Source organism: Pan paniscus, chromosome 4, assembly GCF_029289425.2.
Source record: "Pan paniscus chromosome 4, NHGRI_mPanPan1-v2.0_pri, whole genome shotgun sequence".
In the NCBI taxonomy this organism is placed as follows: Eukaryota; Metazoa; Chordata; class Mammalia; order Primates; family Hominidae; genus Pan; species Pan paniscus.
In genome coordinates, this window is record NC_073253.2 from 172,676,447 (window position 1) to 172,699,527 (window position 23,081).

Consider the following 23,081-nt stretch of genomic DNA (forward strand, 5'->3'; position numbering starts at 1 on the left):
ATCTCAGCTCACTGCAAGCTCCGCCTCCCAGGTTCACGCCATTCTCCTGCCTCAGCCTCCCGAGTAGCTGGGACCACAGGCACCCGCCACCACGCCCGGCTAATTTTTTTGTATTTTCTTTTTTTTAGTAGAGACGGGGTTTCACCATGTTAGCCAGGATGGTCTTGATCTCCTGACCTCGTGATCTGCCAGCCTTGACCTCCCAAAGTGCTGGGATTACAGGCGTGAGCTACCGCGCCTGGCCTGTGTGTGGATTTTTGTGTGGACATAATTTTTACTTCATTTGGGTAATTACCAAGGAGTGCAATCACTGGATCATATGATAAGAGTATGTTTAGCTTTGTAAGAAATTGCCAAACTGTCTTCCAAAGTGGCCATACTGCTTTGTATTCCCACCAGCAATGAATGAGAATTCCTGTTGCTCCACATCCTTGCCAGTATTTGGTATTGTCAGTACTCTGGATTTTGGCCATTCTAATCGGGGCATACTAGTATGTATGTCATTTTTGCTTTAATTTACTATTCTCTAATGACATGATGATGAACATATTTTCATAGGCTTGTTTGTCATTGTTATTATTTACTTATTTTTTAGAGGCAGGGTCTTTCTCCCAGGCTAGAGTGCACTGGAGCCATCATGGCTCACTGCAGCCTTGAACTTCCCAGTTCAAGCAATTCTCCTGACTCCGCCTCCTGAGTAGCTGGGATTACAGGCGTGGCATGCCTGGCTACTTTTTGTATTTTTAGTAGAGATGGGGTTTCACCATGTTGGTCAGGCTAGTCTCAAACTCCTGACATCAAGTGATCCACCCGCCTCGGCTTCCCAAAGTGCTGGGATTACAGCCACCGAGTCTGGCCACCACTGTGCATTTTTATTTATAATAGTGCCAAACTGGAAACAGCTCAGATGTCCTTCAATGATGAAACAAACTGTGGCACATTATACAATGGCTATTACTTAGTGGATTTTTTCCAATTGTTTTGATTGTGGTAAAATAAACATAACATAAAGTTGACTGTTTTTTTTTTTTTTTTTGAGATGGAGTCTCGCTCTGTCGCCCAGGCTGGAGTGCAGCGGTGCGATCTCAGCTCATTATAAGCTCCGCTTCCCGGGTTCACGCCATTCTCCTGCCTCAGCCTCCTGAGTAGCTCAGACTACAGGCGCCTGCCACCACGCCTGGCTAATTTTTTGTATTTTTAGTAGAGACGGGGTTTCACCATGTTAGCCAGGATGGTCTCGATCTCCTGACCTCGTGATCCGCCCGCCTCGATCTCCCAAAGTGCTGGGATTACAAGCGTGAGCCACCGTGCCCGGCCAAAGTTGACTGTTTTTAACTGTACACTTCAGTGGGATTAAGTACATTATATTGCCATAGAACTCTCACCACCATCCATCTACAGAACTCTTTTTATCTTGGAAAACTGAAACTCTATACCTATTAAACAGTAACTTCCTACTCTCCCTGTCCTCCAGTCCCTGGCAACCACCATTCTGCTTTCTGTCTCTGTGATTTTGACGACTCTAGTACCTCATACACATGGAATTACCCAGTATTTATCATTTTATGTCTGGCTTATTCCACTTAGCATAATGTTTCTTCAAGGTTCATCTATGTTGTAGCATGTGTCAGAATTCCCATCCTTTCTAAGGCTGAAAGGATTTCCATTGTGTGGATGTACCATATTTTGCTTATCTATTCATCTACTGGTGAAGAACTGGGTTGCTTCCATTTTTTTTTTTTTTTTGCTTGTGAATAATGCTGCTGTGAGCATATGTGTACAAATATCTCTTTGAGACCCTACTTTTAATTATTTTGAGGATATCTCTAGATATGGAATTGCTGAATCATATGGTAATTCTATTTTTATTTATTTATTTTGAGACAGTGTCTTGCTCTGTCACCCAGGCTGGAGTGCAGTGGCATGATCACAGCTCACTGTAGCCTTGACCTCCCAGGCTCAAGGAATCCTCTTGCCTCAGCCTCCTGAGTAGCTGGGACTACAGGCGCATGCCACCAGATCCAGTTAATTTTTGTATTTTTTGTAGAGGTGGGGTTTCATCATGTTGCCCCGACTGGTCTCGAACTCCTGGGCTCAAGCAATCCTCCTGCTTCTGCCTCCCAAAGCGCTGGAATTATAGGCGTAAGCCACCACGCCCAGCCTATTTTTACTTTTTTGAGGAATCATTATACTGTTTTCCACAGTGTCTGTACCATTTTACATTCCCACCAACAGTGCACAAGGGTTCAATTTCCCCACATCCTTGCCAATGCTTGTAGTTTGTTTCTTTTCCTTTTTTTTTTCTAGTGGCCATCGTAATGGGTATATGACGTAGTATCTCATTGTTCTTTATCTCATTGTGATTTGTGTTTCCCTAATGATTAGTGATGTTGAGTATCTTTTCATGTGCTCACTGGCCACTTGTTGATCATTGGAGAAATGTCTATTCAAGCCCTTTGTTGTGGTTTTTGAATAAGATTGTTCTTATTTTGTTGCTGAGTTTTAGGAGTCTCTGCATATTCTGGATATTAATCCTTTGTCAGATATATGATTTGCAAATATTTTCTTCCATTCTGTGGGTTGCCTCTTTACTCTGCTACAGTGTCTTTTGATGCACAAAATGTTTTAATTTTCATAAAGTCCAATTTGTCTATTTTTTCTTTTGTTGCCTGTGCCTTTAGTGTCATATCCAGGAAGTCTGTTGCCAAATCCGATGTGGTAAACCCTTTGCCATATGTTTTCTATGAGTTTTATGCTTTGGGATTTTAAAAGTTGTGGGGTTTTTTGGGTGAATTTTTATCTATGGCGTTAGAGAAGGATCCACCTTCACTTTTTTGCATGTGGATATCCAGTTTTCCCAGCACCATTTGTTGGAAAGACTGTCCCTCCTCCCCGCATTGAATGGGCTTGGTCTCCTTGTTAAAAATTATTTGACCATATATGGGAGGGCATATCTTGGGGCTCTCTATTGTATTCCATTGGTCTATATGTCTGTCTATATGCCAGTACCACACTGTCTTGATGACTGAAGCTTGGAAGTAAGTTTTGAAATCAGGAAGTGTGAGTTCTTCAGCTTTATTCTTATTTTTCAGGATTGTTTTGGCTAATCGAAATCCCTTGAGAGTATATGAATTGTAGAATGAGTTTCTCTGTTTCTACAAAAAATGTCATTGGGATTTTGATAGGAATTGCATTAAATCTGTAGATTGCTTTGGGAAGTATTGACATCTTAACTATATTAAGTAAGGATTTTTTTTAAAATTACTGATTCAATCTCCTCACTAGTTATAGGTTTATTCAGATTATATTATCTATTGAGTCAGTTTTGCATTTCTATGAATTTGTCCATCTCATCTACGTTATCCAATTTGTTGGCTTATATTTGCTCATAGTACTCTCTTATGATCCTTTCTATTTCTGTAGAATTGCTAGTAACGAGCCAATTGCAGTCGGGATCTGGCAGCAGAGGCTGTGTGTGTGTTTGTGTGTGTGTGTGTGTGTGTGATCAGAGAAATGCCTGAGAGGGTAACACCCGATTTAGGAGTGGACAGGGTATGAGGACAAAGAAGTGGTAATGGGAGACCTTGCCTTTTATTTCTTTTAATCTTTTTTGATAATACATTTGTGCATTATTTGGTCGTTCTCTTTAAATTCATTTTTAAAGGTAGAAGCAAATCAAGAGTGGTAGATGCTGTGCCAAGGAAAGTCAGGGATCCTAGGTTCGAATCCTGTCTCTGTTCGCAATTCGCTCCGCAACCTCAAACAAACGACCTCAGTTTCATCTATAAAAAGCTGGTAACCATCGTCAGTTGCCAGGCCATGAAGAGAGTCAACGGAAATAAGTTTTTATTCTAGGGCACCCGCTCTCTCTCAGGTAAAAGCCGCGCCCCAATCAGGTACTGCCGCGCCAGGGCCGCGGGACATCTCGGGATTTGTGGTCCACCCGGCGGAACTCGCGGTCCCGGCAGGCACCGCGGCGGCGGCAGGGCGACGTGGCGCGGCCGGCTGCGGCTGCGTAGGCAGGTGGAGCAAGATGGCTGTGGAGCTGGGCGTGCTGGTCGTCCGGCCCCGGCCCGGAACCGGGCTGGGTAGAGTGATGCGGACCCTCCTGCTGCTGCTGTGGCTGGCGACGCGCGGAAGCGCGCTCTACTTTCACATCGGAGAGACGGAGAAGAAGTGCTTTATTGAGGAGATCCCGGACGAGACCATGGTCATAGGTACGGGGGCGGGGAGGAAGGGGCGAGTTTGGAACGTGACCGTGGTCTTGGGGCCGGGGATGCGAGACAGTCAGCTCTCTAGAGCCGGGAGGAGACGGCCTCGCCGTGCCCAGGCGGTCGCGGAACCCATGCCACCTCGCGCTCCTCTGACCTGGGCTCGCCCTGCTTCCCTCAAGGAAACTACCGGACGCAGCTGTATGACAAGCAGCGGGAGGAGTACCAGCCGGCCACCCCGGGGCTTGGCATGTTTGTGGAGGTGAAGGACCCAGAGGACAAGGTGAGCCAACCCCCACCTTCCTCTCCGCCAGCCTCTCAGCTAGGCGGGCTCCGGTACTTCCTCTTCTAGTTCCTGCATCTGCTAAAGTGGGAGAGACAGTTGATGTTGTGGGAATATCCTGCTGACTTGCATGACCCTGCCAAGTTAGTTACCTTCCTGGAACCAGTTTCCCGGTCTGTGAAATGGGCGGATTAATTGTGGTGATAAAAATCAAAGAGTTTTGTCAACTCTTAAGGTCATCTAGACTTTAAGATTTCACAGAACGTGATACTTTCCCCACAAAATGAGCAGCTTTTAATCTTCCCAAGTAAGGATATTAAAACGAACGGCAAAACCCTTCAGCTCTCACCTTCTGTCACTTTTCGTTAAAAAACTCATGGCGGGGTGTGGTGGCTCTTGCCTGTAATCCCAGCACTTTGGGATGCCGAGGCGGGTGGATCACTTGAGGCCGGGAGTTCAGGACCGGCCTGGGCAACCTCCGTCTGGCAAACCCCGTCTCTAGTAAAAATACAAAAAAAAAAAAAAAAAAAAATGAGCCGGGTGTGGTGGCGCACACCTCTAATACCGGATACTTGGGAGGCTAAGGCACGATAATTGCTTGAACCTGGGAAGCTGAGGCTGCAGTGAGCTGAGATAGCGTCACTGCACTCCAGCCAGGACGACAGAGTGAGACTCTGTCTCAAAAACAAAAACAAAAAAGAACCCCCCAAAAAACAACTCACACCAAAAAAGTTGAAAGGGCATGAGCTATAAAGGAAAGCCCTTCCCAAGAGCAGTTAGTCACTTGCCACCCTAATGTCAGACTCTCAGACTCTAAACACCTGCCCCAGAGAGTTCTCACACAAGCATATGGCAATAGCTGCTGAGCAGCTTTGAATCTTTCAGTGTTGTGAGGTGCGAAAGGCTGTGCCTGTCAACTTTTGCAGTACTTAGAGCCTTAAGCACTGTTTTCCTCCATTCCCATCCCTACCATAATACTGACTGAAGCTTGTTACCTTCCTCCAGGTCATCCTGGCCCGGCAGTATGGCTCCGAGGGCAGGTTCACTTTCACTTCCCATACCCCTGGCGAGCACCAGATCTGTCTTCACTCCAATTCCACCAAGTTCTCCCTCTTTGCTGGAGGCATGCTGGTAAGTGGGCCCATGTGAGACTTGCAGGTTTCAGCCTTCATCCTTTGGTGAGGACTGGGGGACTGGTGGTGCTGTGGGTGTGAGAGGATTATGTCAGATTTTGTGTCTCCTAAGAACACTGGGTTTCCAGTGGATGTCCAGGACACAGTGACTGAGCTCTTTGTATATGCCTCACTCAGAGCACCAGCCCAGGCTTAATACTTGCTTGTGTGCCCAGAGCCTCATGGGGCTAAGACACTGAAGAGGGCCCAGTCTGTTGGCTAAATGAACAGATGAAGGAAAGTCGGGGATGAGCTGTCAGTCTCTGGCAGGAAGATGGAGCAGGGCTACCAGATTTCCCTTATCTCCTTTGTCTGTCCTCAGAGAGTTCACCTGGACATCCAGGTAGGTGAACATGCCAACGACTATGCAGAAATTGCTGCTAAAGACAAGTTGAGTGAGTTGCAGCTACGAGTGCGACAGCTGGTGGAACAAGTGGAGCAGATCCAGAAAGAGCAGAACTACCAGCGGGTGAGTGACTGGGCCAGGAGCAGTGGGCTTCTCCCTAGAAGCTGCCCACTGGCTCAGCCAGGAATTTCACATTAAATTCATTCTGAGACCCCCAAGGGACTTACCTGCACTGCATTGTAGGTCGTGGGGCGGGTATTACTAACTCGACCTTGTAATTGAGGATACAGACTCATAAGAGGCTGTCATTGCCCTAAGTCACAGTTACACACAGAATGGCACAGTAGGATTTGATACCAACACCTTGGGTGCTGTTTCAGTGGGTCCACATGCTCCCAGGACCAGGGTCTCAAACTTACCGGTGACCAGGAACCAGAGATTACCATAAGTGAATCTGTGACCTTAAGGACTAGTAGGGCAGTGACCCATCTAAACAAGCACAGCCACTGTTCATTGTCACCTGGGGGCTTCCTTGCAGAAATATCAGCCCTGGCTTTACAGATGTTCCATTTTTTCAAGAGGAAATAGGATTTTTATGTGAACATTTTAATTTATTTTTTATTTTTTTCTATTGCTGCTGCACAAATTACCTGTGTTTTAAATGTTGACAAAAGACTGTGCACTGTGTGAGGCCAACAAAACATACATAAAGGCCAGATCCAGCCCCCAGGCTGCCAGTTTACAGCCTGTGCCCACCATCTTCAAGGAGCAGTGTGGGAGACCTAGGCAGAGTGCTTAGAGCAAGTCCACTCCTGTGTGCTCCAGGACAGCTCTGCCTCGTGGGGTGGTACCACAACTACCTTACCTCTCTCCCAGGCACCAGGGCAGGACTAGGTGAGGGCTATGCCTGACAGATGAAGAAACAGACTTGGGAGAATGAGTAGGTTGCCTGAGGGTAAAGATAGTCCCCAGGCAGAGTGACACTTTGCAGGCACTTGGCTGGAACCTGGGCAAAGCTGGTTGACCTTGGGCATCCTCTTGGTCTGGGAATCAGCAGTTCTAGCAGCCCCAGCCAACTCAGGCTCACCTTATATTCCCCTACAGTGGCGAGAGGAGCGCTTCCGGCAGACCAGTGAGAGCACCAACCAGCGGGTGCTGTGGTGGTCCATTCTGCAGACCCTCATCCTCGTGGCCATCGGTGTCTGGCAGATGCGGCACCTCAAGAGCTTCTTTGAAGCCAAGAAGCTTGTGTAGCTGTCCCAGGCGTCACAACCCATCCTCCCAGGCTGGGGGAGAAAGGACCTCCTGGAACTGACTTCTTCTGTCAGGAGGACTGGTTTCCAGCCATACCTGTTCTGGAAGGGAGAGGGGCTGGAGGCACCCACAGGTACAAGCTGAAGGCAGCAGCTTGGCTAATACTGAGCAGGTGGTGGGGCAAATTCCTGCCCTCTCTCTCTGGCCTCTGGGCCCTTTGGCAGTAATCACCCAGGGGCTGGTAAAGCCCCTCCTCTTGGCACCTCAGAATCACAGTGTTACTGATCAGGGATGTGAGGCTGCTGTTGGGGGTGGGGGGAGGGGAATGGGCAGGCAAGCCAGTCTTCTGTCTTCCTTTGCTAACTTAGGGTTTTGAGCAGGTTGGGGTATGGTGCCTGTCATACCCACCTGCCACCCTGGGAACCTCACTGTTCTCTCTTTCAGCCTAGACCTGCTGATCCAGGGTGTGTGTGAGTTGAGGGTGGGTGGAGGGGTTTGCAGTGTGGGAATGTGGCCCTGCAGTTAACCTGAGCTGCTTCACATGGTTGTCAATTCTGGGGCTTAAAGAACTGGGACCAGACCAAGTAGAGGCCTTGGTGCTGGTTGGGGTGGGGCCTGCAGAGTCTTAGTTACTGATTTCATTTTCAATAAATTTAGGTTTGTTACATGAGTTTCCCAATAAAAAAAAAAATGACTTCTTGTCCAGTGCAAGTTACTCAGTCATCAGTGGGCATACTGCAGGGTGCTTCAGGGAATGTCAGTTCTTCCAAAGAGCAAAGCGCTTCACATTCCAAAGTGAATTCCCACCAGTCAGCTTCATTCTTTCCTCCTTCTCCAGGCCTTCCTGTGGCAGGGAATAGTGGGTTTGTCCAAGATTATACAACAAATAAATTGGGCTGGGGCTCAAATCTACACCCTTTCCTCCGTGCCAGCTCCCTGGTGAAGTTCCCTCTTTCTAGAGTCAGTAAGCAGGATTGTCATGGATGCTGCCAGGAAGTGCCTGGTAAGGAGGTGCATTGAGCAGGGGAGTGCTACAGGACAGCCACCCTGGGCTGGCAGGGGCAAGGATGTTGATGGGCTAAACCAACAGCAAGTGATTTCAACCAGGACCATGAAGGAGAGGAAGGATTCTGCTGGAAGGAGATGGCAGGACAGGGGTGGCTGGAGAAGTGGAGGCAAACAGCTGGAATGGAGGTGGGTGGGTGTTTAGTTTCAGCTGCAGAGGGTGTTGTGAGGAAGCTGGAAAGGAAGGTTGGATTAGAGAAGCCTCGAGCCCCAGGTAAGCGATTTGGACATGCCCACCTTTCAAGAGGGGCTGCAGGCACCCATAGGTACAAGCTGAAGGCAGCAGCTTGGCTGGCTTAATACTGAGCAGGTGGTGGGGTAAATGCCTGCTCCCTCCCTCTGGCCTCTGGGCCCTTTGCAGTAATCACCCAGGGTCTGGTAAAGCCACTGAGAGCCCTATTGGCACCTCAGAATCACAGTGTTATTGATCAGGGATGTGAGGCTGCTGTTGGGGGTTGGGGGAGGCAAATGGGCAGGCAGTTTTGAGAAGAACCTTCTGACAAGAAATGTGAGGGAGGTTACAGCAGTGTGTGAGAAAGACCAGGAAGAAGGAGACAAGTTTGGGGGCTGCTTCCCCTAATGGGATGATGCAATCTGGGCTCATGCTGCCAACTAATTCTTCCACGTGAAAAAAAAAAAGTTTTTTGGTGGCCACGGTGGTTCACACCTGTAATCCCAGCACTTTGGGAGGCTGAGGTAGGTGGATGGCCTGAGGCCAAGAGTTTGAGACCAGCCTGGCCAACATGGTGAAACCTCATCTCTACTAAAAATACAAAAAATGAGCCAGGTGTGGTGGCACGTGCCTGAAATCCCAGCTACTTGGGAGGCTGAGGCAGCAGAATTGCTTGAACCCAGGAGACAGAGGTTGCAGTGAGCCAAGATTGCACCACTACACTCCAACCTGGGCTACAGTGAGACTCTGTCTCAAAAAAAAAAAAAAAAAAAAGGCCGGGAGCGGTGGCTCACACCTGTAACCCCAACACTTTGAGAGGCCAAGGCGAGCAGATCATGAGGTCAGGAGATCGAGACCAACCTGGCTAACACGGTGAAACCCCATCTCTACAAAAAAAAAAAAAAAAAGAAAAAATTAGCCAGGCGTGGTGGTGGGCGCCTGTAGTCCCAGCTCCTTGGGAGGCTGAGGCAGGAGAATGGCGTGAACCCAGGAGGCGGAGTTTGCAGTGAGCCGAGATCGCGCCACTGCACTCCAGCCTGAGCAACAGAGCAAGAGTCCATGTCAAAAAAAAAAAAAGTATTTTTAAAGAACAGCTTTAAAATTGCAGAAAAATTGTGAAGACATTTTCCCTATTAGTAACATCATGCATTACTTTATCCAGACTTCCTTAGTTTTTACTTACTGTCCTTTTTCTGTTCCAGGATTCCACATCACATTTAGTCACTGTGTCTCCTTAGGCTCCTTTTGGCTGTGACAGTTTCTTAGACCTTCCTTGTTTTGGATGATTCCTTGACTGTTTTGAGGAGTACAGGTCAGGTATTTTGTACAATTTCTCAGCTAGGATTTGTCTGATGTTTTTCTCATGATTAGACTAGAGTTGTGGGTTTTTGAAAAGAGACCACAGGCTGGGCATGGTGGCTCACGCCTGTAATCGCAGCACTTTGGGAGGCAGAGGTAGGCTGATCACCTGAGGTCAGGAGTTCGAGACCAGCCGCCAACATGGTAAAACCCCGTCTCTACTAAAAATACAAAAATTAGCCAGGCGTGGTGGCAGGCGCCTGTAATCCCAGCTACTCGGGAGGCTGAGACAGGAGAATTGCTTGACCCCGGGAGGCAGAGGTTGCAGTGAGCCGAGATCGTGCCACTGCACTCCAGCCTGAGTGACAGAGTGAAACTCTGTCTCAAAAAATAAATAAATAAATAAAATAAAAAAGTAAAAAGAAAAGATCAGAGTTGAAGTGTCATTATCAACATGGCTCTTAGCTGGATATCACATTTAAAAATTAGATAATTTGGGTTTTCATTTGAGATCTGATTTCTTGAGAGAGTGAATCTGACAATCTGAAGTAGAGCTTCATCCTGATGTAGTAACAGCGAACCGGATGGAGTGGTCCCCTTTAGATGGGCTGTGCATTGACCACGGTTCTGGGGTAGGATGCAGTGCCCTGGGGGAGTCAACAGGAAGGGGAATGGGTGGATTATATACTTCCAGGTTTACGGGGTAAAGGGGTTACCGGGAATGATTCATTTCCCACCCACGGTGAAGTTCTCTCTGGAGCAGAGTGATTAAGATCATAGATTGTGGGGAAAAAAAACAAAACAAAAACCCCAAACCCATAGATTGTGCAACCAAACTACCTGATTTGCCTCTCTGTGCCTCAGTTCTCTCAACTTTAACTTGGGGATAAGCACCTGATAAGGAGTACGTGAGATAACCCTCATGTAGTAAAAACTATTAACAATGACTGGCACATAATAAGAACTTAATAGATGTTTGCCATCTATTAGGAAACTTAAAGTTTGCCTGGAAGAGCAGAGGAGGTCAAGTCTAACAACTGCCGCTTTCTTTCCCCAGGTAGGAGGCTAGCAGGAGGGGTGGGGGGGCTGGGGGTGAGGGGGATGGTTAAATTCCCACGGTGACGGGGCAGATATGGGAACTCAGTCTCCTATTCCCTTCTTCAGTTCTCAGCTCCACCAAAGTACCCTTTTCCTGGATGACAGCTGTCATTTATATGGCGTTGAACTGTGTGCCTAGCGCTGCACAAGTGTTTGCACTTTCTCCTTGAATCCCCACAGCTGCCATATAGAATAGGAGCCATTGATATACCCAGGTGAGGAAACAGATGCAGAGATGTGGCTTGGTCAAAACACAGCTGAATTGGCAGAGTCTAGTTTCTTTTTCTTTTTTTTTTTTTGACGGAGTCTCGCTCTGTCTCCCAGGCTGGAGTGCAGTGGTGCGATCTCGACTCACTGCAAGCTCCGCCTCCTGGGTTCACACCATGCTCCTGCCTCAGCCTCCCGAGTAGCTGGGACTACAGGCGCCGACCACCACGCCCGGCTAATTTTTTGTATTTTTAGTAGAGACGGGGTTTCACCGTGTTAGCCAGGATGGTCTCTATCTCCTGACCTCGTGATCCGCCCGCCTCGGCCTCCCAAAGTGCTGGGATTACAGGCGTGAGCCACCGCGCCCGGCAGGCAGAGTCGGGTTTCAAATTCAGTCAACTTGTCTTCAGAGCTCGGCTCCTATCGCCTGCGCGGGCTGTCAGCTGAACTCAGCGCCGAGCCGTGAGCTTGGCTTTGCCCCTCCAAGCTTGCGCGGAGAACGCGCCGCCTGGGCCGAGACGGGGACCCCGGGACGCTCCCGCCTCCCCTCGGAAAGAGGACGGAGATGCAGATTCTCCCCGAGCGTTGGTTTGGGAGTCTGGACTCTTAGGTCCAGTCCCAGCCCAGTGATTTGTCGGGAGGCCCTGGGCCTCTGGGCTTCAGTTTCTCGGGCTGCCAGGCGGGTCCCGGGGCGGCTAGGAAGGAGCCGCCCAGAGAGGGAGGCGCGCCCGCGCTGCTCGCAAGCAGAACCTTGGAGGCGGCGGCTCCGGGAGCTGGCGGCGCGGCCGGAGCGGCGGACCCGGCGGACCGGGGGGCGGGGCGGACAGGCCTGGGCGGAGCGGGAGGCGGAGGCGCCGCGTAGGCCCGGGAGGCCGGGCCGGCCGGGCCGCGAGCGCCTGCCCCATGCGCCGCCGCCTCTCCGCACGATGTTCCCCTCGCGGAGGAAAGCGGCGCAGCTGCCCTGGGAGGACGGCAGGTGAGCGGCGGCGGTCGGCCCGGGCCCCGTCCTCCCGGGCGCCGCTCCCTTCTCGGCCGCCGGCGGAATCTGGGAACCCGAGGCCATCACGTCTCCATGTCTGCGGGTTTCTGTGAGGGCGTGTGGTTCTCCCTGTGGGTCCCTGGCGCTCTGTTCCGGTTTCTGTCTGTCCCTGTGGGTCTCTGCCTCCCCCGCCCCCTCTCCCTTTCCGCGGCACTCGTCCTTCCCCCAGCACCTTCCCCCCCGCCCGTGGGTCCGTATTTCTCCATTGACTTCCCTTTGTGAGTTTCTGATCCCCTCTTTGCTAGTCTCTCTCGTTATGTGTTTCGTTGTGTCTGTGTTTCTCCACCAGCCTCCCTCTATCTGCATGCGGGTCTCTGACTCCGCTGACCTCTCACCATGGATTTGTGTTTCTCACTTTGTCTCTGATCCCTGAGGACATGTATTCCGTTTCTGTGGTCTCTGCCTTCCTCATCACATCCATATAGCCTCAGACCCTACCCTTCCTCCTTAACACTTCCCCCCCCATCCTTCGCAGGCCACCAGCAGAACCCACCAGACAGAAGCTCCGTGCTCTGCCTGGCTGGTCACTGCCTGGCACGTACTAGACACTCCTTATACACGCATTAGTCCATTTCCTGTGCAGCTGTATTGGCCCTACGTGAAAGATGTGAGCTTGGCCCACACCTTAGCTAATTTTGTTTCTCACTAAAGCAGAATGGGGAAAGCGATTTGACTGCCTCCATTCGTGGGGCACTTGAGATGTGTCCCTGTAAGTCTTCTCACAGAACACATGACTGGATCTCCTGGTGAATGACACCTCATTTCCTTCATGTTTCTTAAGTCCGTCAGGTGCCATAAGATTCTGGAATTTAGTGGCCACAACTTGTACTTTTGGGGATTTTTCAGACTTGGTGTTGAAAGGGGAAGACAGGAATATAATAGAAAGCGTGGACTAGCGTTCGACCTGGGCAGGAGTCCTCCTTAATTATGTGAGCAGAGACCCCTGCATCTTTCTGACCGCAGCCTTTCCATCGCTGAGACAGTTATGACAGTATTGGCTCTGCAGGGCTGTGTGAGGATTAAAGGACCGCACACATGTAAAGAGCATGGCACTGCCTAGCACAAGAGGAGGTGCCAGTTGTCTTCCAGGTACCTTTGCAGTTTTGAGGTGCTGTAACCAGAGCAGCTGAGGATTCAGACCTCGTAGTATGAAGGTCTGTATGAGACAAGAAAGGAAAGGTAATAGAGGAGCATTTCTATGTCCTGATCCTTTTCCATAGCTGTTTCCAGAGAAATTTACTGATGTCAATTCTGTGCTTTTGACACAGGGGTGGTGCAAAGATCCACGCAACGGATGCAGGCTAGTGTAGCTATCTAGTGTAGGCTCTGGAGCCGGCCTGCCTGGGTTTGAATCCGCCTTTTACTAGTCTTGGGCAGTGATTGATGAGGGAGACAAAGCCTCTTCTGGACTGCCCCTCAGAGCCAGGGTGGCCTGGGCCTGGGAGCCACTGGGACTGCAAATCTGGTTTGCCACCTGGTGGCACCAGGAACAATTGTTCTCGGTGTCCACTGTCCTGAGGAATTGGGACTCTGGGTTCAATCCAGTTGCTCAGCGGTTTGTGCTCTTAGAGCACAGGATGATGCCCATGGGGATGTGGTCCTCATAGGAGAGGGGAGCGGGGCCGAGGGAATTAGCGTGTGGACGTGCTCGGAGTACCCAGTCCACGCCGTTCCCCTGGATAATAGTCACTGCTTCTTTTCCTGAAGGTGGGATATCACCCCATATCCATCTCTCCAGTCTCTACCCTGTCCCCAGAAAAAGCCCAGAGGGCAAGGGAGAATCTGTAGAGGTTCCAGCCTTCCCAGACCACTCTCAGGACTGGGCTGTGCTCCTCCCCAGCTGAATCCACCACCACAGGATAATGGGGGGTAAGTCAGAAGCCCTGGGGGGTTTCCTACCAGGCCACCTCTCAGCTGCGTGTGGAACCTGGGCCTGGCTTCAAGGCTACTGGCTTCCAGGTTGGCAGTTTCTCTAGAAAAAGGGAGGAGTTGGTCTGGCTTTAGCGTGTGACTTAAGGCATGCCCTGACTGCTTTAACCCTTTCTGTAACTCACTTGGCAAGCTCTCTGCTGTCTGGCCTGTGCTTGCTGTGCTGGGGTCACAGATAAGGATCTGACACGGCCTGAGAAGCAAGGACACAAGGCATTACAAAAAAGTGGGAAGATGCCGTGGGAATACAAAAGTGGGAGCATTATGGGGGCAGGGGGCAGTGCTGGCCATGACATTGGAGTTCGGCTCTGAAGGATCAACAGGGGTCCTCAGGCAGATAAAGAAGGACATTTCAGGCAGAAGGAGCAGGCTGTGTGAGGGCTGGAGCAGGAAGGAATATAGCAAGTGGAGAAGCTCCGAGGCGCCCAGCATGAGAACATGGGGCGAAGGCTTGGGAGCATCTGGAGTTGGGGCCAGGTCATGGAGGGCTTTGACTGTCAGGCCAAAGGGCTTGGCCTTTGTCTGGCAAACAGAGGAGGGTCATTCAGAAGACTGAAGGGGTCTGAGCAGGGCAAGGAACAGATGAGTGAGGAAGGATCAGAGGGGGACTTAGGAGATAGAATTTATTTATTTATTTATTTATGAGATGGAGTCTCGCTCTGTTGCCCAGGCTGGAGTGCAGTGGCGTGATCTCAGCTCACTGCAACCTCCGCCTCCCAGATGCAAGCTATTCTTCTGCCTCAGCCTCCCAAGTAGCTGGGACTACAGGTGCGCACCACCACACCCAGCTAATTTTTGTATTTTTAGTAGAGATGGGGTGTTACCATATTTGCCAGGCTGGTCTTGAGCTCCTGACCTCGTGATGCACCTGCCTCGGCCTCCCAAAGTGTTGGGATTATAGGCGTGAGCCACCACGCCCGGCCAGGAGATAGAATTTATAAGACCTGATAGCTAATCGCTGACTCTTAAGATTGTGAAGTGGATTCCTTTGCAGATTACTTTGGGGAGAAGGTAGGAGGAGTACAGAGGAAGCTTCCCCCTTCATGGATTCCTCAGCTCCTGTCTCAGCATACTCAGGAACTTCCAGAGGAGGGGCAAAGGAATCTGGTGAATTCTGTTTCTTTGTATTTGCTAACCAAAAGGCTGTCTCCTGGCATCACCCCAGTGTCTGTGATGTTCAGCTGTTTTTCCAGTTTCTGAAATCAGTGCCTGTGCTGTACCCAGCCCTCGTCTTTCTTTCCCTCTCCATCTCCCATCTTTTATCACGAGCTGCCTCTTGGACTAAAGGTTTGAGGCTCGTTCAGTGAACCGCCACTGACAGTTTGGGCCTTGCGTTGCTTCGGGGGGCACGTCTGATCCTCCCAGAGTAAACATTGGTCATTTTACCTGGACTAATGCCAGCACACACCCGTGTCTGGGTGGCCTTTCTGGTCATTCTTGGAAGCAGGATGGAGCCACGGTTTCTGCTGGGGTGGATCTGTAGGGGAGCGGGTTTGGAAAGCAGTGGGTTGCATCTCTAAGGTGGGGACTCCTGTCATTGGCTCAGGACATTGAGCCACTATCGTGGGGAGGAGCACATACAAGTGACAGAGCCTCCTCATCCTTGCCCTGAGCAGCTCTGACTAGGACTCAGTCACAGAAAGTAAGAGCATTGAGGAGCCGGGGCAGCGCTGTGAACTGGGAGTGGTTCAGAGGGCTTCCCGAGAGCGGGTGGCATGGGTTGGGTCTAGAGAGGCAAGCAGGATTCGGATGCATGGTAGTGGCATGAGCAGAAACATTAAAGTTGCTTCTGTACTAATTCCCAGGTGCTTGGGGTAGACGAGTTATGTGCAGCCTCCTCGTGGGGAGGCCAGAGAACGGGTCTGTCACAGGGCCAGCCCCGCCCCGCCCTTCTGACCCTGTCCTGCTCTTGCTCCAGGTCCGGGTTGCTCTCCGGCGGCCTCCCTCGGAAATGTTCCGTCTTCCACCTCTTCGTGGCCTGCCTCTCGCTGGGCTTCTTCTCCCTACTCTGGCTGCAGCTCAGCTGCTCTGGGGACGTGGCCCGGGCAGTCAGGGGACAAGGGCAGGAGACCTCGGGCCCTCCCCGGGCCTGCCCCCCAGAGCCGCCCCCTGAGCACTGGGAAGAAGACGCATCCTGGGGCCCCCACCGCCTGGCGGTGCTGGTGCCCTTCCGCGAACGCTTCGAGGAGCTCCTGGTCTTCGTGCCCCACATGCGCCGCTTCCTGAGCAGGAAGAAGATCCGGCACCACATCTACGTGCTCAACCAGGTGGACCACTTCAGGTAGCGCCGGCCCCAGCCTCTCCCCCCGGCACCCCTGCCCGGGCTCAGGCTTCTCAGGGCCTGTGAGAGGCCACCTGGGGCAGGGGCAGGAGGGCGGGAGGTGGCAGACCCCTCTCACTGGGTGTGACAGGAATCTTTGGAGAGGGCCCTGATCTAATTTCCATTTTGAAAAGCTCACTGTGGCTGCCGTATGTGGAATGGATTATACCAGGGCAAGAGGAGAAGCAGGGAGACCAGTTAGGTGGTCACTGCTGTGGTCTGCGATGACAGTGGCTTGATGGCGTGGTGGGGGGTGGGGAGAGAGAGGTGCTGTGGAGGAAGCCCAGACAGGACTCCCTGGGGATTGGCCCGGGGATTAGGAAAAGGGAGGGTCAAGGCCACGGCTTTAAAGTTGCCCACAGTCTGGCGTTATCCTAAAATCCCCGCCCTTACCAAAAAGTGCTCCCTTCCATGACCACAGCCTGAGATCTCACCCACCAGCCCCCACCCTCCTTTCCCTCTAGGTAACTCCCACTGGAAGATGGATTCTCAGCCCCACCAGCCTGATCTTCCCACCTTTTCAAGTCCCCTTGATCCAGATCCCCAGATCCCCCCACCTTTTCCCTGCCACCCTTCTTGTCTTTACTTCCTCCTTACCCAACCTGGAGTCCCAGGTCCGCCATTAAAATCCTCCCTGGCATACTCCCTCAAGCCTCTGGCCCCTTGCTGCTGGCATAATCCCAGCCTGATTTACTCCAGCTCTCTGCTCCACACCTGTGCCTGGGCACTGGAGGGTATGGAGAGAAAAGACAACACGTGAGGCGGCCACGCTGCTGTCCCCATGCCGATGATCCCCCTGCCAGGAAGGCCCTCTGCCCTGCTGGGAGCCTCACTTTCCTCTGGTCTGTCCACTGCAGCCTTTAAAACCATCTGTTCTCCTCATTCATCCCCCGTCCTCACTCGTAGCTGACGACTTTGCTTCCAATTTCAGAAAACAGAATGAAATGGAAGAGAACTTTCCCCAGTTCCCTCCACGACTCACCTGCCAGCCTCTGTGCACAGGGACTCAAGGCTGTTCCAGCTGCTGTCCGGGCTGACTCCCACCATCCCCGTCCCTCAGTGTTTCCCCCCACCCCACAGTTGGGCCCTTCCTCTCCCTCTCAATCAGCGTTCCTCTCCTGGAGCATCCCCGTGAGCACACACACCCTGAAGTGGCTCCTCTCTCAAAGGAAAAAGACTCCCTGGATCCCACATCCCTCGAGGCTGTCGCCCTTCTCTGCTTTCTGGCAGACCTCCTTCCCTTTCTCTCCCCTCGTCTCTCTTGAACCCCTTCCGCTCAGACTCCTGCACCCACCATGGCACAGAGCAGCTCTCACTGAGGTCACCAGCCGCCTCCACTCTGTTGGTCCAGAGGCCGTGCTGGGCCCTCATCCTGTGGACCTGCCAGCAGCATCTTTCATAAAATGCCCCTGCTTAGGGCAGCACCCTCTGGTCCTCCCTCTGCACTGGCTGGGCCTGTGTGTCTGTGGGTTCTGCTCATCTCCCCGAGCTCTCACCATCGGGGCTTCTCTGGACTCGGTGCTTCGGCAGCCTCCCTTTTTTAACTCCAGGTGTTCCTTGGGGCATCTCATGTCATCTCCAGCATTAAACCACGTCTCTACTCTAGTGATTCCTGAGGCTGTTTCCTGGAGTTCTCTCCTAAACTCCAGGCTCAACAGCCCAGCCATCTACACAGTCCCTCCACGTGGTGGCCTCAGAGCTACTGCAAGCTTCCATGATCACAGCTGAATTGCTGGTGGCCTGCCCTGCCCCAAACCTGTAGCTCTGTCCTCTTCTCCATGGGAATGGAAGCTCTTTGCTCCCATTGCTCAAGCCCAAAAGCCCGGGGGTCATCCTCAGCTGCTCCTTCTCTGTCATACACTGCGTCCTATTCGTCAGCAAAATCCATCTAGAATCTGCCCGCTTCTCGCTGTTGCCACTGCCACCTCCTGAGCTAGGCCACCTTCATCTTTTGGTCTCTCACCTAAATCATTGCCATAGTCTCCCAGCTGGTCTCCCTGCTTTCACCCCTGCTCTGACAGTCTCTTCCAGCACAACAGCTAGGGCGGTCCTGTCCCGGCATAAGTCACAGCACGCCTCTACCCTGCTCAGAGCCTCCATGGCACCCCATCTTACCCGAGTCAAAGCCCCGTCCTTCAGTGGCCCTTGGGCCTTGTGCAGTCACTGTGTCACCCCCAACATCCCCACCTCTGCCCTTGCCCTGCCCAGCTGCCCGTTGGTCTGCTCCTGCCTCCTGCCGTGGCAGTGCCATCTCCCCTATGCAGAGCCCTAGGCACCCACTGCCCTGTGGGTCATCTCTTCAGGCCTTCAGGTTTCTGTCACTCAGTTCCCCTGGCCCTCCCTGACGGCCCCACCGAGGACAAGAGCCACCTCCACCCCCAGCAAGATCGCCCTCCTTGCCTGCTTTGCTTTTCCCCCCAGCACGAACCACTGCCGGCCACGCTTTGTGTTTGCTTGTTTCTGTTTCCTTCTATTGGAGTCTGAGTTCCTTGAGAACAGGGCCTGGTTTTTCACTGCTGTACCTCCTGTGCTTTGAATGGTTTCTGGCACATAGTGGGTGCTTAGTCAATATGCGACGAGTGGAGGGACAGCCCCACAGGCTGAGTGAAGTCAGTGCTGGGCCAGAGGGCAGCATAGGCACCATGGGGACCCCCGGGTGGGTGCTGAGCCCCAGGCAGTGAGCCCGTGTGCTGCCCCTGCCCAGCCTTGGCCACCCTGCACAGGTTCAACCGGGCGGCGCTCATCAACGTGGGCTTCCTGGAGAGCAGCAACAGCACGGACTACATTGCCATGCACGACGTTGACCTGCTCCCTCTCAACGAGGAGCTGGACTATGGCTTTCCTGAGGCTGGGCCCTTCCACGTGGCCTCCCCGGAGCTCCACCCTCTCTACCACTACAAGACCTATGTCGGCGGCATCCTGCTGCTCTCCAAGCAGCACTACCGGCTGGTGAGGCCCGGACAGCCTGCTCTGCTCAGAGCCGGGAGCTCCCTCCAGGCTGCGGGTGGTGGGAAGGATGGGGCAGTGCCTCTGGGGCCCAGCAGATGGAGCCCTGCCCTGGCCTAGCAGGAGAACTTGGGAGCAGCCAGAGTGCGAAGAGCAGGCGAGCCAGTCAGCCGCAGCAGCAGAACTGCTTGCACGGGGGCTTCAGAAACCTGGGTGGTTAGTGGCCCTTAACACTGAAGAGTGTAGGGGGCGGTTCAGGTGAACCTTGCCCACCTCTCAGACAGTGTCACCAGGATCCTGTTTCTCTGTGCATCTCCCAGCTCTCCTTCCCTGCACTGGGTTTATTGGCAAGGTGGTGGTTGTCACTGCAGTCTGTATCCATCTAGGCCCCGGGCTGGTGGGAGATGGGGCCCTTCCCTTGTAGCTCAGGCAGGAGTCCCGCAGTGAGCTGCACTGGCTCTTGATTGGCCGGCTTGAGTGCTGAGCCCAACCCTCAGCCAGTCACTGGCTGGTGGACGGGCAGGCAGGAAGAACCACTTGTGGCTCAGGCCTGGGTGTCCTCCTCTCCAGGCCATGGCAGGGGCCAGCTTTATGTAAATGAAGCCCCTGAGCCAGGTGCAAGAATGGGTGTCTGTCATGGAACCCTGCTACCCCTCTCACACACACAGGAAGAGATGAGGGCAGGGCCACCAGGAGAAAGGGGAATGGGGGAAGCAGAAATCAAGTAGGAGCTGGCGCTTCTGCCCATCGACAGTTCCCCACAGAGATCCCCTCTGGGCAGCCAGCCGTTTTTGAGAAGGTGAGCCTCTCACACAGGTTCAAGGCCCCGTGAGAACGGGAGAGGGCCCGGGACGCGCTGCTTCCTGCCGCCCGCACTGCAGAAGTGCAGGAGCCTGCAAGCACCCAGGGCTTATTCAGAGGCGCCGGGGGAGAGGGGCACTCCCGAGCGGTAGGAGACCAAAGGCCCCCCCCCGGGAAGATGGGCCGAGTGACGCTGCTTGTCTCTGTGTCAGTGCAATGGGATGTCCAACCGCTTCTGGGGCTGGGGCCGCGAGGACGACGAGTTCTACCGGCGCATTAAGGGAGCTGGGCTCCAGGTGAGATTCCCCGGGCCCCACCGCCACCTCAGCTGCGGTGGCTGCCCTGAGATTTTCTTCTGTTTCCTCAGATGAAGCTCCTGGGGTCTGGAGATGGCCCTGATTCTGATCCCTGCCCTAACCCTGCCCTGCATGGTCATCTAGCCAGTTCCTTGCCCTGTGGGCCCCAGTCTCCTCTCCTGCAGGCTGGGAGTGCAGGCCCCTTCCTGTGGGACCTCAGGGGAGCTGGTGGTGAGGGCTGGGGCTCCAGGAAGGGCAGCCTGACCCCGACTTCCTTGGACCTCCCTAGCTTTTCCGCCCCTCGGGAATCACAACTGGGTACAAGACATTTCGCCACCTGCACGACCCAGCCTGGCGGAAGAGGGACCAGAAGCGCATCGCAGCTCAAAAACAGGTGCTGGCAGGGCTCCTCATTGGGGACGGATAGGTGGTGATGTGGGGAGCCAGCAGGCCCGGGCTTTCACCAAGTTCTCCTTGGCCCAAATGGTCCCATCCTCCCCTGCTTGGCCCAGGTCAGTCGACGGGCATTCTGCTTGGGCACCGTGCCCTGCTCTGGTGGCTGCTGTGGGCACCCTGGGCACTGTGGGTCAGCCCAGACCTCAGGGTCCATGCAGGCTGGCAGGGTGGGGTGGGGGAGGCGTAGCTGAAGGTGCCAGAATCCCAGCCACACCCGGGATGCAGGGATCCCACCCTCAAACAGCCCCTTCTCTAGGAGGCATATGCATCCAACTGGAGATCCCGGCTCACCTGCTTCCTAGTGGGGCACAGCCCTGGGCAAGAGGCTTCACTGCTTTGAGCTCTGGGTTCTTCCTCTCCAGTGGGGACCACAGGACCTCTGATGGCGAGGTTGTGTGGGGTCAGTGGGTAGCTGGCACCCATGCAGCCCTGAGTCCGTGCTCTTTCCTCTCTTCCTCCCCAGGAGCAGTTCAAGGTGGACAGGGAGGGAGGCCTGAACACTGTGAAGTACCATGTGGCTTCCCGCACTGCCCTGTCTGTGGGCGGGGCCCCCTGCACTGTCCTCAACATCATGTTGGACTGTGACAAGACCGCCACACCCTGGTGCACATTCAGCTGAGTTGGATGGACAGTGAGGAAGCCTGTACCTATAGGCCATATTGCTCAGGCTCAGGACAAGGCCTCAGGTCGTGGGCCCAGCTCTGACAGGATGTGGAGTGGCCAGGACCAAGACAGCAAGCTACGCAATTGCAGCCACCCGGCCGCCAAGGCAGGCTTGGGCTGGGCCAGGACACGTGGGGTGCCTGGGACGCTGCTTGCCATGCACAGTGATCAGAGAGAGGCTGGGGTGTGTCCTGTCCGGGACCCCCCCTGCCTTCCTGCTCACCCTACTCTGACCTCCTTCACGTGCCCAGGCCTGTGGGTAGTGGGGAGGGCTGAACAGGACAACCTCTCATCACCCCCCCTTTTGTTCCTTCCTGCTGGGCTGCCTCGTGCAGAGACACAGCGTAGGGGCCATGCAGCTGGTGTAGGTGGCAGTTGGGCCTGGTGAGGGTTAGGACTTCAGAAACCAGAGCACAAGCCCCACAGAGGGGAACAGCCAGCACCGCTCTAGCTGGTTGTTGCCATGCCGGAATGTGGGCCTAGTGTTGCCAGATCTTCTGATTTTTCGAAAGAAACTAGAATGCTGGATTCTTAAGTGATATCTTCTGATTTTTTAAATGATAGCAACTAAATGAAACTTTCAAAAAGTATGGCAGGCCAGACAAAATGTGTCATGGACCGCTCACATGTCACTTTTGGCTGAGGGGCAAGGGGAGGGGTGAGTTACAAGCTGGCAAGGAATTGGGGTGGGGCGGGGACGACAAGTCCGGGGGGAGGAGAAGCCAAAGGTGTGAGGGTTCCTGTACTACCTCCACCCCACCAAGGCTTCTGGGCAGCCCCCTGAATGCCCTTCTGAGCAGTCTTACCACCTTCAGGCTCTCTCTGGGTAAGCTTCCTCCGGCCTCACTGAGACACGGAGGAGGGAGAGCGGCTGAGGAGATTCACCCACAGGACTGGAGAGAGGCAGGCAGGGCACTCAGCCAGGGCCTCGGGTCATGGCTTGAGTGGGGAGGAGAAGGGGAGAAGTGGGAGGATCCCTGTGGTGTTCCCTCAGCACAGAGGGATTACAGTGGTCACCGAATGCCCAGGAGCAGTGAGAAGACATGAACTGGGGAGTGCTCTTGGGGGAATCACTTGGAGGGAAGCCCAGAGCCCATGAGAGTGGGAGGCAAGGGACCCTGCATGTAGGCCACTCCAAGGCATTTGGCTGCCAAAGATGCAAGGCAGAAGGCAGAGGAGACCATCAGGCCCCAGTAATGTGGGTTTGTTTTAATACCAGGACACCTGGAGTCCTGAAGGAAGGGATTCCTGAGCACCATCCCAGAGATCAGGAAGGTGGAATCCACAGCTCAGGTTCAAAAGACTTCTCTGAGGATGATCAGGGCTGCTGTGTGCAGTTGTGTGGGTTGCGCACTGTGTAACCTGTGTATAAGCCGAGGGATTTAAGCAGAAAGGGCTGGGGTAAAGCTTCAGGTTCAGGTGTTTAGTCCAGGGTCTTTGTGATCCTAAATTGACCTTCCCCATCGATTCAGCCACACCCACTATTGTGATGGGCAGACAGGCCTCGACTCTAGTGCAGGGGTG

At 53.2% G+C, this 23,081-nt stretch overlaps 2 protein-coding genes across 3 annotated transcripts; both read left to right on the forward strand.

Annotated features, from left to right (window-relative positions):
* Positions 1–3,953: 3,953 nt before the first annotated feature.
* On the forward strand, positions 3,954–7,960 carry TMED9 (transmembrane p24 trafficking protein 9). Its single transcript, XM_003806872.4, has 5 exons — positions 3,954–4,217; positions 4,394–4,494; positions 5,500–5,625; positions 5,989–6,135; positions 7,117–7,960. The coding sequence occupies exons 1-5, from the start codon at positions 4,034–4,036 to the stop codon at positions 7,264–7,266; spliced, it is 708 nt and encodes a 235-aa protein (XP_003806920.1). The 5' UTR covers positions 3,954–4,033; the 3' UTR covers positions 7,267–7,960.
* Positions 7,961–11,916: 3,956 nt separating this feature from the next.
* B4GALT7 (beta-1,4-galactosyltransferase 7) lies at positions 11,917–22,164 on the forward strand. Of its 2 annotated transcripts, none has more exons than XM_063604324.1 (6): positions 11,917–12,083; positions 15,994–16,356; positions 19,119–19,344; positions 20,158–20,438; positions 20,728–20,832; positions 21,358–22,164. In XM_063604324.1, exons 1-6 carry the CDS (start codon positions 12,034–12,036, stop codon positions 21,389–21,391), a joined length of 1,059 nt encoding a protein of 352 aa, XP_063460394.1. In that variant the 5' UTR covers positions 11,917–12,033; the 3' UTR covers positions 21,392–22,164. The 2 variants fall into 2 exon arrangements, with proteins under 2 accessions (XP_063460394.1, XP_003806919.1); XM_003806871.6 differs by having other exon boundaries at positions 11,924–12,083; positions 20,355–20,438.
* Positions 22,165–23,081: the final 917 nt, after the last annotated feature.